A 12737-nucleotide genomic window follows, 5' to 3' on the forward strand; every position below is an offset into this window, starting at 1 on the left:
ATGGAGAGAAAAGAAACATACAAGAGTTTGCTGCTTTACATGTTTTGGTTCCCCTATCATTGCTATCTGTTGCTAAAAAGTGCGGGGTGGTGAACTTGAACCTGAACTTCAGCTTCTGAGGGGGGGCATGCCAGAAAAAGTTTGAGGTGGCAATTCTATCATTTCACTGCTGGTGTAGAGTAGGTCTTTTGGAACAGTTGTAAACTCAATACATTGTTGGTGTGTTACTGCTGGTCAGCCAAAGATACAGTAGCCACCGTAAGACACTGCTGTGTTTCTGATGTGTGGTGGCTATTTGACATCATTTATGACATTTTGTAGGCGCCACGTTCAGTCAAGCAGTCTTAAAATTAATCAGTAGATCAAACAAAAATGAAAACAGATCAGGTTGCAGTCCTGACGCCCTGCTCCCTCCCACAGCTAATGTTCAGTTCAGCTATCTGGGCAGGGCTTTAGCTGGCAGCCTGAGTTGGGGGGGCAGGGGGTCACACCTTGACAAGCTGCAAGCTGACACACTGAGCAGCTTCCCCAGCATCACTGACAGCGGCAGGAGCATCAAACGCTGCTAGCATGGAGCAAAGCACGATGTGTGCCTAATGCAAAGACAACAGGACAACAAACAGCTCTCGACAATCCAGTACCAGTAATGTGTATTTCAATTTGTATGATTTAATTGGGGTGGTTATTGACTTTTCTGACATTTTATAGACCAAATCATAAATTAATTAATCAGAGAAGTAAGGATCATGAAAATAATCGCTAGCAGTTAAACACAAATCTACTGGCTATGTATATTTTACCATAGAGAGGAAATAATGCAGGACTAGCCTTAAGACCCTGATCATTTCATTTGATGTTGCGCTTCAGTAATGCTTATTTCCTAACACATTTGCTTTGTCTGCGACTTGTCCGATTAATCTGTGGATTACCTCAACTGGTCCATAGAGAGCGATTGATATTAATATGAATTATTCATTAACCTTCCAGTTATTTTCTCAGTTTATTGTTTGATCTATAAAATGTCAGATGTACGTTAAGTCCAGGGTGATGGCAAACTCCTCAATTTGTCCAACCATCAATTCAAACCGTAAATATATTTAATAACTGATCACACTAGACGAAGAAAGGCTGCTAATTATGAGAGTTATTGAGCACGGCTGGATTTTTGCTTGAGAAATGACTTACTGTAAATTGATTAACAAAATAGTTGCTGCCTAATAATTTGTTGATCAGTTAATCGATCAATGGAGTAAAGGTTTCAGCTCTAGTTCAACTAAATTACCACTATCATTATGCTAAGCTATTGGGTTAGACTGGCTCTGCTTCTGAATAATTTAAACAAGGAATAACTCCACACAATTATGGCATGGTTCACTGCCCTCCACTGCTAGCAGCCGGACTCCAGGGATGGCAGCGTTAGGCTGTTGGTCTGGTCAGTGCACCACTTTGACTTTGTACATTTGTGGTCCCCAGAGGAGGAGTCCCACTGATTTTGATCCCCTGTATCCCCTGAAGCCTACTGACATTGATGATGTGGTGACATTCCTTTTTGGTGACATTCATGGGTTTTTATGAAATGTCTTGATAACTATGGAATGGATTGGTACAGATATATGTGATAGACTACCCTGTGGATGAATAGACCTTTTTCACAGCAGCCATTTTGACATGAAATAGTAGGGTAATCACAGGTGTTACCAATGATACTAATTAAGGCTTTTGTTCAATTTATTGGAGCAGAGCCTTTTTGTAGTGAGCCAACATGCACAGTAGCAGCACCCGGACTCTGTTTGATCTGAATGCAACGGAACCTTAATTAGTATCATTAGTCACACCTGTTTTCCCTACTATATAATATCTTGTGTGAAAAAGGTCTATTGTAATAACTGTGGTGATCCCTTAACTTATTCTCTGGCACCATAATCGGGTCAAAATTTCAACTTGCCCAATTGTTTAGTTTGCAAATGTTAAAATGCTAACATGCTAAAACTAAGATGTTGAACATGATAAATATGCTACTGGCTGGTTAGCATTGTTACTGTGAGAATATTGCTAACCCTTTCTAAATATTACACACTGGACCTTTAAGTGGTGTCATTTGTAACACCTGTATGTACCCTACTATTTCAGAACAGCTGCTGTGAAAAAGGTCTATTGTAATAATTGTGATGGTCCTTTAACTTATTCTCAAATTTCAACTTGCCCAATTGTTTAGTGGTAGTTGTTAGCAAATGTTAGCATGCTAATAGGCTAAACTAAGATAATGAACATGTTACAGATTATACTGGCTAAAAATGAGCTTGTTAGCATTGTTATTGTAATCATGTTGCCATACTAGCATTATCAGTTAGCTTAAAGCACTGCTGTGTGCACTGGAAATACAGCCTCACAGCGCTGCTAGCATGGCTGTAGACCCTTCAGATACAGGTAAATCTCTGATGCTAATAATTATCCCTGAGCTAATAATGGGGAGTCCTCAGCTTGCGGCCTGCCTGCCTCCACCTGTTCACGGCTCTGTTGCCGCCTGGAGGCTTTCACGCTCCCCAAGGGAAGCTACACTTTTTCCAGAAATGGAGGAAAGCCGACTCCTCTCCTTCACTCCGCTGTCCCTTTTCCCCACATTCTATTATTCTGCGAGACAGCCACGGCTACCATGCTAATTATCCCTACTGCAACACATAGCAGCTTGTAAATGGCCCAGCCGCTCTGTCTGCAGCTAGCCTCCTACAGCCCCAGCATGATAAACACCCCAACCTCCCTTTTCCTCTCTGTCTCCCCCCTCGCTCCTCTCATCCTCCCATCCCTCTCTTCTCCACCCCTTAGTCATTTCATCACACCATTTCTCGTGCTCTGATGCTGCATTATATTCTACTTCTCTTTCCCCCGGTTTACTCCGTCATTTACTCTCTTGCTGCCACCTCTTGTGTCCATTTTGCTCAGTCCAACTTCGCTGCAGGCTTTTAGAGGGAAAAACAGAGAAGAAAATGCACTGCAGTCAAAGGCAAAAGCCCAAAACCTGAGCCCAGTTTACTGCCACAACCAGACCTGTGTGTGTGTTGAGGGGGAGGCACATGAATGAACGTGCTTGTGCTTGTATCATTTCGGATGTTGTAAGCCTGCGTAAGCCTTTTCTTTAGCTTGAATGTGCCGTCAGGAGCCTGTAGATGCAGTGGCAAGCCTAATTAGCCCACAATCTAAGAGTGACAAATAAAAACAGGGCTGACTGAGGTCTGCAGGGCTTCAGGCCACTGGAGTGTCAGCATACTCACATTTCAGGAGGTGTACATTTGTACATTTCATGATGCTGTTGTATGTGGCTCTGCTGAAATGTTAATAAATATGAGATGTATGTGTTTTTCTACAGGAAATACATGAAAACATACAATATTGCTTCATTTCAAAAGCAAAACAGATGTTTTAGTCTCGGTTAGGTTGCCAGAATGCTGAGAAAACAGTAGTTTAACATAATGTGCTTATTAGTAGCTGAGAGTTAGATAAGAAGCTTGATAGCACTGTATGTATGTCTGTATGGTAAATATGTAGCTTAGCACAAAGACTGGAAACAGGGAAACAGCTAGACTGGAGTCCTTGGAGTCCTCAAGATGACAACATGACTCCTGGATGCTGCACACTGACTGTGCCCAGCTGCTATTCTTAAAAAAATAGTTCCAACCTAACTCCCCCTAAAAACCCTGCTGGAACAAACAAGATTCTGTTACTTATCCCACTCTACTCCCGCAGAAAGTAAAATTTGCCATTTAGTCCTCAGATAAGTTCACTATGAATAACAATATGTGAGTAGTATATGTGAGTTTTTTTATTGGCTCGTAAACATGAATAAACAAATGAACGTGGTTGTTTTTACTGTTGCAGTAATGCAAACTGAATATCTTTCGGAGAGAACCAGACAAGCAAGTTGCATCACCTTGGGCTCTGAAGAATGGAGATGGGTGTTGTTTCACTAGCTTTTTTTGTGGACTAAGCAATTATTCAGTGAAAGTAACCATATCAAGCAAATCATAAGATAATAAAAATAATCATTTGTTGCAAATACAATTATTATTAATTAATTATTATTTCAATTACTCAACAGACTAACTAATTGAACGGGGCTATTCAGAATTAATCAACCCAGTCTCGCTTCCAAGATGTCAAATACTGGCCCTTGGTCAGTGGCCCTCTGCAACATAACTGCAACGTAATGTGAAGTACGTAACTTATGATTTTTTCCTAAACCTTACCAAGTAGTTGTTGTGCCTAAACCCAACTGCAATCGTTTACTGTGTTAACCACAAAAGCTTTATTTTGAAAGTTTAACCAGACTAACTTGACCAGAAGTTGCAGACATATTTGTTATTGTTAACCATGGAGCCATGCTTGTCCAAAAGTAAAACTAAAGGGATACCGACAGCGGAGGTCCGCTAACCAAGCGGCAGTATTTGAGAGTGAGACCCGGTTGGTTAACTCTGAATACTGAAAAGCCTTGCTTAACTAGTTAACTTGTTGTAAGTAAAAGTATTTGCAACAAATTATTATTTTCATTATTTTATGTTTTGCTAGTTATTTTCACAGATTAATTGTTTAGACTGCATAAGAAAAACAAAGGCAGAGGAAAAACACCCAGCACAATTCCAAGGTGATGCTTGGTGGTGCTCAGCGTCGGCGGTAATATCAGATAACCTTAAGTGAGTAAGCCAGCTCAGAGAGGATCATTGAGCGGATAACAAGCGAGATTTGTGTATTTTCTGTAGCATTTATCATTCTTACTTTATTTTTTTACAAACCTCACTTATTAGAAATCATGATTCTCTTTGATTAGTGATTGGATCAGTAGCTTTACCACCCAGCCTATCCATTGTAATATCCATTCTGTAATTGATACCAGTGCAACTTGTTTAAGCAGTCATATTTGTTTGCTGTTAATATTGGCAGCAGCCTCATGTGATAGATTTCTGGAGGAATTGACTTCCCGTGGACCTCGTCAGTGGTGGTAGCGGGAGCCTCTCTGTCTCCGCTCATGTGTAATAATGCAGTCTGGACGCTTTTATTTTGGATGGTAGCGCTCCCGTTTGGACGCCGTGTGAGACATCCAGCCGAGCTCTGTCATTGGCTGAGGGGGAAGTAAAAGTTTGTCCATCTCAGCAGACGCCTTTCCATTCCACTGCACTCGTAATCTCTTTCTCCCCCACCTCCCCACTTTTGCTTTTAGAGAAGGAACTCACTGCAGTGCAGATTAATCAGAGGGATTTAATTAACTTGGCCCCGGCACACACATCAAACCTGGAGACAAGACAGGCTATAAACTCAGCCAATTATCTCCTGCAAGAAGGGGTGTGTGCAGGGGGGGGTGAAACTCCCTCATGTCCTGCTCCCCTCATGTCCACCCCCACCAAAGCTTATTTCATTAAACTGTCCCCTCACTTTGTCAGTGTCAGCTCTCTTCACCTGGTCATAACACCACACACCAGTGTTAGGGATGGACTGTTGACCTTTCCATTTTGTCCAATACTTTGCTTTATGACCAAATACCTGTAAAACTAATGCCTTAGTGCTATTTAGGAAATGGTAGCATGCTAATGTGTTGGCAAACATGGTAAACATTATGCCTCCAACATCAACATAGTAGGGCTGCATTTAACGACTATTTTCATTATCATTTAATGTGTTGATCATTTTCTTGCTGAATAAATTAGTTGTTTGGTCCTTAAAATGTCAGAAACATAATGCAAAAATGTTGATCAGTGTCTCAAGGTGATGTCCTCAAATGTCTTGTTTTGTTATACAACTAGGGATGCACAATATGGATTTCTTTCAGCTGATATGATGACTTCACATTTTTGTTCATAACGTAATCATAATGTAGTTTTTACACACTTGGTAATTAATAATAAAGGCTGAGATGGAGTGAGCAAAGATGGATGATTTAATATTTAATAGTTCTGTTTTGACCAAAACCAATATTTCTACTATCAAAACAGTTGGCAATTAATTTAACAGCTAATCAATTCATCAATTAATGGTTGCAGCTCCAGATAGTCTTGGCTAGATTAGGTATGTGGTTTCATTTCTCCAACATGCTCTGTGTGTTAGTTGGTTTGCTTCCCTGTGCTTTATATTTTTGCATACATTACATTACTTTAATTGTCTGTGATTTATTGTGTATTATTTAGTTCCGGGGAAGTTTTGTTCTCTGTGAAGCTCTCATCGTCTTTATTAGGATAAAGGGCTGTATATGTAAATTAACTGGAACTTTTAAATCTGTGTCTTTCAAAGAATAAAATTGGTTGAAAAGTAGAGAAAATAATCACTTCTTAATTGTTGTGCCTATATTTAGAGATACATATTAGAATACTGAAATAAAAACAGGCATAAACACAGCCTTACACAACAACCGTGCACCCTGCTGCAGCTGCTGCTGCTGCTGCTGCCATGTTACAATGTAGCCATGGCAACCAAGACAGTGTCTGCTGTAGCATGGGGATGCTGTTTAGCTTTCAGTTTTCAGATAGGAAAGACATCAGGCCTATAACATACATGTTTGTTATGTGAATGCATGCATCATCATTAGAGGTGTTTGTGTGTGTGTGTGTGTGTGTGTGTGTGTGTGTGTGTGTGTGTGTGTGTGTGTGTGTGTTTCTGCTGCTTTGTGTTATTGTGGTTTATTCATGAATCACCTTGAAGTCACCTTGCCCTGCAACTGAGGCCCAAAAAGCAGCCAGCCTGCTGACTTCTGTCCAGCTGTAGATACCAGATACCTGCATGTACATTGTGTGTGTGTGTGTGTGTGTGTGTGTGTGTGTGTGTGTGTGTGTGTGTGTGTGTGTGTGTGTGTGTGTGTGTGTGTGTGTCTGCGCTCTCGATATAATTTTATTCTTGCTAGGGTAGAAAAGCCTCTCACTGAAAGCTAAACCAGTGAAATTCTTTTAGTAGAGTTCACAGCTCCCTAAGGCAGCGCTTCTCTGGTGTGTGTCAGGGTGTGTGAAGTCATAGTGCTAACTCTTACAGCTCCACTTACTGTACCACCACACACACTCCTCTGTTATTCAGCCAACTGGGCCTACCCACTTAAACCCACAGACTCCAGTCCTATAGCTGTGAGTCAAAAGTCTCTAAAGATGAGTTGTCAAATGGCCATTTCCTGTACTGCCCGTGTTCACAGAACTACATAATAAAAGCCTGCTGAAAGCACATAATAAGTCTAGTATGCAAGCTGAGTGGCCTGTATTTCTACAGAGAAAGCACTCCTCACACTATTTATCATGTGTTGTTGCCATTTTTAACTCCTGCACCCATCAGTGATGCTGGCTGTGAGTCGAGATGCAACACATTTGTAACTTTGCTGCACCAGACAGGCCAGTGAAACACAGATTTGATACCTGGTATTAAGTTTCTGTTAACAACGTTATTTCTCTTAGCTGTAGCGCTATTTAGTGTGAGTTTCTGAGTTTTGGAGATATCGGCCATAGAGATGTCTGCCTTCTCTCCAGTAAAATGGAAGTAAATCGCTCTCTGATTGTGGTGCTCAAAGCGCCAAAAAAAAATTTAAAAAACTCAACAGCAATGTCTCTTTCCAGAAATCATGACCCAGTTACTCAAGATTGATCACACAGTATCACGTAGGAACTATTTTATTTATATCTATATCGTTGTGTCATTATACCAAAAAGGATGTTGTTGTAGTGGTTCTACTATAATTTAATTCTAATGTTAAAATATCATTAAAAATATTATAGTATTACTGTATACTAATCACAGCCTCCACCCAGTAGCCACCCCACGTGCATGTCAACTTTCATACTCAAGTTCATTTACTGTCATTTAACGTCGTCATTGTAAACACTTCCACACGCAGTCCAATAAATAAAAAAGTGTGCATCCTTATCGTAGTAATAAAATCACAAACTAGCATCAGAGCTGAGAGAACTGAAAAAAAAAAAGCTTTGACAGTGGCAGCCCATGGATGTGTTTGAGCCACAGCTAGTAGCTTTAGCAAAACTGAGATAAGAGGTAAAGAAGTGTCTTTCCGATCACAGCACGAACCAGACCACCTCTGGTTATGGTCTGGCTGATCTGATTGTGTTGTCATCCCCTTCCACCCCTCACTGTCTTCCAGAGGCTAGAGTGATGATACTGGTGTCATATGGAACTAGATGATCTTCTAACACATCCATTGGTACCAACCATGCCATGGTAGCATGTCAGTAAGGAGGTTAAGTAACGCTCAAAAGTTTGGCAGAATTTTCAAAGGGATCCCTTGACCTCTGACCTGAATGAAAATGGGTTCTATGGGTACCCACAAGTCTCCCTTTTCCAGACACGCCCATTATGCTTATCTCATGCAGTTTTTGGGCAAAAACCATGCAGTTTGTTGCATGTTTTATACATTCTTCCTAGGGCTGTAACGGTTCTGAAACCGAGACCGAAATCGTGACACAAAAGTCCACGGTCTCGTGTCGTGGATCCGAGAGACAGAACCACGACACACTTGCTCCCTGGACTGTTGAGCTCTCGTTAAGACAGTGTAACTGCGGCGGTGGCAGCGGCCCATGGGGTGGTAGCAGTGTACGCCTATATCGTATTTGTATTGACAGTAGGTTATTCTAGGTCATTTTCCACCTTATTTTAGTGTTTATTTACTACTTTAATCTGTTCCCTTTCTCTTCTTCCCCCTCCCACACAGATCACACCTAGCCACACCTGGACCTCTAGTCACTCACGGCAAACACGCCCTCTTTCTGTCTCTCTCTCCCTGTGTGTGTTTCTAATGACTTTCTCCATCAGCAGTACGTTTCATAAACTCACCCGTGATTCAGTTTTCAAGTGCGCCACATGTGGGTCCAAACCGAAGCTAACATTAGTGAGTGACATCTGCAGTGGTGCGTTCACTGACGCTCCATAATGTAAGATTTCTGCCGTATCCGCTTAATGTAATATCAGGTAACATCTCTCTCTCTCTGTTTCTCTAAAAAATGGGGAAACTGGGAAAACCGCGGTATGAACCGAACCGTGGCTCAAAAAATCGAGGTCTGAACCAAATCGTTACACCCGTAATTTGTCCTAGTGTATTTAAATATTTCTGTATTCTGCAGTCTATAAACAGTCCAAAAAGCGTGGACATGGTTATTGAAATGTCTTAATTTCCTGCTGAATCACTTCCAGCAAGCTCGATTACTGGTACAACCATGAAGTGAACAAATTTACTTGTTGATTTGTTTTTGTTCTCAGCAAAACCATTTTTGTTGCAGTTTGATAAAAGCCTTGATTGTTGCCTTGTTTTAAGCTTGAGCTACAATGTCTGAGAACTTTTTCCCACACTGAAGTGATGGTAAAGAAAATGTAGTCCACTACATCTGAACCATGAATGACCCAGTTAGGAGGTGAGCTCTCAGCAAATCGAGCCAACAGGGGATTTTTCTGCTTTTTGTATTCATCTGCTGACAGCTCCTGTCAACGTCTGTCCACACCACACATCTACAAGTTTCTCTCTGACCCTGTTTCCGACTTTTTCACTGCAGTATTTCTATTCATAATACTTTTGAATTAAAGCTGCAAGCAGCGATGGGCGGGACCTCGCACTCCACGCAACTCGGGGCGTGCTGCGGCCGTGTCACGTGCCGTCATAACATGTGCAGGACTTTTATTGTTGAATTTCTCCAAATTGGTACAGTAAAAATGCTTGATATTAAGTATACTTGTAGTCTTATATGTGTAAAAGTCAAATATACCATCAGTAGCCAGGAAACACTGAGCAATATGTTTTTACAGTAGCTCAAATATGGTCAAATATGCAATCTCTGGAGGCATAAATATGAGACTTTTATTTTGGCATTTCTCCACACTGGTGCAGTAAAAATACTTGATATTAAGTGTTTTTTATTCATCATGGGCGCATGAAACACTTTAATGTAACATATTTTATTTTAAATGTAGGTGCGAATTATAGCTTAATGTTCTGAATACCTTTATTTTGAAAACCGGAAGTGAATACGCTGTTTCTCCACATTTACCATAATGCTGAGAATACTTGTACACTCTAAATTTAAGTGCGCCTGATTTGACCACAAGATCGGAGTCACGGCTGGCTTGACCGCAGTCTACTAGCCTACTGTTTCTTCTACACAGCACCGTCCTGTAAATGACAACATCCGGTCTCAGAAAATGAAAAAACAGGCCTTTTGTCCGCTCTGTTTTCTAGTGATTTTATTTTTTGTTATATGAAATAGAAAATGAAAATCGAATATTTTTTTAAATTTCGCTCATCCCTTTTTGACCATGAAAAAGAAAAATGCCTTGTATTTCAATTTTAATTTTTGTAATTTAAAACGAAAATCAAATAACCACTCGTTTTCTGTTTTTCAATACCCGTTTCTGAAAGGAAAATTGAATGACCAAAACATACATGGACCTGCACGGATTTGTAACGGTCTCGTGTCGTGGATCCGAGAGACAGAACCGCGACACACTCACTCCCTGGATTGTTGAGCTCTCATTAAGACAGTGTAACTGCGGCGGTGGCAGCGGCCCGTGGGGTGGTAGCGGTGTGATTTACACCGCCACCAGAGCGCTACCCAGTGGCGTGATTTTTTTTTCCTTTTTAATGCGAGCCTCAAGAAGCCATGGGCAAGCATCCTACTAGGTTTCATTTAAATCACACGTGCCGTTGCTGAGATATTAACTTCTTCATTTTAAAGAGCGCCACCTAGTGGTGATGGCCTGAAATTGTGCACGGTGCCTAAGGAAGACATGAGGAACTATGGACCCAAGCTTGGTGTCAATCGAACATACCAATGTGGAGAAATGGTCCACTTCCTTTTTTGACTAAAAATGTACAGGAAGTGTGAATTTTATAGCGTGCTTATTTTTTGAAATTTCAAAAATGTTCAAATTACTTTTTTTGCCAGGGTGGTCTCAGGTGCTAGGTGAAAAATTTGGTGCAAGTCGGACATAGGGTGTAGGAGGAACACGAAAAAGTAGTTTAAGGATATTTCGCGCTCTAACGAAAAAAATGATAGGCGGAGGTTGGCGGGGCCTATATGGGGAGATTCAGCTCCACGCTTGGATATCAGGTTTTTGAATGTGCAACAGACTATGCAGAAGTTATTAAGTAACAAAAAAGTCAAAGTACTTTTCTCAATAGTAAACAAACTCAATAGTAAACGAACCGTACCAGAGTTTGTTTGGAACCGGACCGAGACCACCTCTTCAACGAGGTCTCGGTCCGGTTGTTTTGGTCCGCACCTGAGTGCGATTGATGTGTTCACACCTTCCCAAACGAACTGCACCAAGGGGGTAAACACTCTAGGGTTCGATTCAACCGAACTAAACAAGGCAGGTGTGAAAACGCCCTAAGCATAATTGATTGCCCATAAATAACACCTTTTCACCTGTTCTCTTCCTTTTATTTTTCAGAACATGGATAAGACACAGCTGCCGTCTGTGACGCTGATCGTGGGCTGCGGAGTTTCTTCACTGACATTGTTGCTACTCATCATCATCTATGTGTCTGTCTGGAGGTGAGACAAACATGAAACATTTAGCATCGGGCTGTGATTAATGCGAGGTGGAAGCGTCTAACTCCTGTAGCCTTGTAGCCCTCAGAATCTTAACTCTAAGCTATTTATGCAGCACTTCAGAAAGCTCTGACGTGCTCATTGACACTGAGCCCGTCGTTGTTTTCCGCATATTCTGAAACAGAGAAAGAACAGAGAAACAGTGAAACTTCTTTATTTGTGTTAGTACCAGTTTTTTTTAGAGAGGAGGAGACTTCTCGCAGTAACATCCTCGCAAAAAAGACACCGAAAAATGGCTCCAAAAATGGTGACAGGCATGGATGACATGGGCGCAGCTGCACAGGTTGCTTTAAGCTGAGTTGCAGAAATGATAGCTCTTAAATCTGCACATTGCTTTAATTGTTAAAACGCCTAGCACCTGCTACTGCACCTTCTGTCCACTGAAAATGACGTCGGCAGGACAGATACATCTTTTGTTAGTACAAAACAAACAAAACAAACCATCCTCCCAAACAGAAATTGGCTCATATGAGCACAATGTCAGTCTGAATCAGTGAAATGAAATTACATTTCATTTCCTTTTCTGCTATGAAACTGAAGCACATAGGCTACTATGTTTGTGGTTGTGGTTGGTTTAACTCTTTTTTTGCTCAACCAGGTTGTGTTTGCAAAGAGGAGCCCCTGAGAAGCTATGTCAAAAACACACTGCATGGTTTTCTATGATGAAATCTTTCACAGCATCAGGAGAAAGGCTTAAAACTGAACCCTGTGTGATCTTGGATTGGTCTGTTGTTCTCGGTTTAGCCAAAAGGTTTTTAGTAAAAACCGCAATCAGAGTTTTTCTTAATCTCTTCTCTGTCGTTTTCCTGCAGGTACATTCGTTCTGAGCGCTCAGTCATCCTCATTAACTTCTGCCTCTCCATCATCTCCTCCAACGCCCTGATTCTCATCGGACAGACACAGACACGGAATAAGGTAAGGACTAATCCCAAGACCAATGTATCAGTGCGTGTATGATCACAGTGATACACGAGGAGTCACCCAGCTTTCTCGTCTTTTCCTCTTGTTTCAGGTCTTATGCACCCTGATTGCTGCATTCCTTCATTTCTTTTTCCTGTCCTCGTTCTGCTGGGTGCTGACGGAGGCCTGGCAGTCATACATGGCGGTGACGGGCCGCCTCAGGAATCGCATCATACGCAAACGCTTCCTGTGTCTCGGCTGGGGTGG

General features: G+C 41.4%; 1 protein-coding gene across 14 annotated transcripts in view; it reads left to right on the forward strand.

Moving 5' to 3' along the window:
• adgrb1a (adhesion G protein-coupled receptor B1a) overlaps positions 1–12737 on the forward strand; it is a 161807-nt gene that overhangs the window by 122037 nt on the left and 27033 nt on the right. For all 14 annotated transcript variants that reach the window (XM_051407240.1, XM_051407241.1, XM_051407235.1 and 11 more), the window contains 3 exons: positions 11410–11513; positions 12383–12485; positions 12583–12733. In XM_051407240.1, the coding sequence (XP_051263200.1) occupies positions 11410–11513; positions 12383–12485; positions 12583–12733 (358 nt within the window). The remainder of the gene's footprint in view (positions 1–11409; positions 11514–12382; positions 12486–12582; positions 12734–12737) is intronic.

Source organism: Dicentrarchus labrax, unplaced genomic scaffold, assembly GCF_905237075.1.
Source record: "Dicentrarchus labrax unplaced genomic scaffold, dlabrax2021, whole genome shotgun sequence".
Taxonomy (NCBI): Eukaryota; Metazoa; Chordata; class Actinopteri; family Moronidae; genus Dicentrarchus; species Dicentrarchus labrax.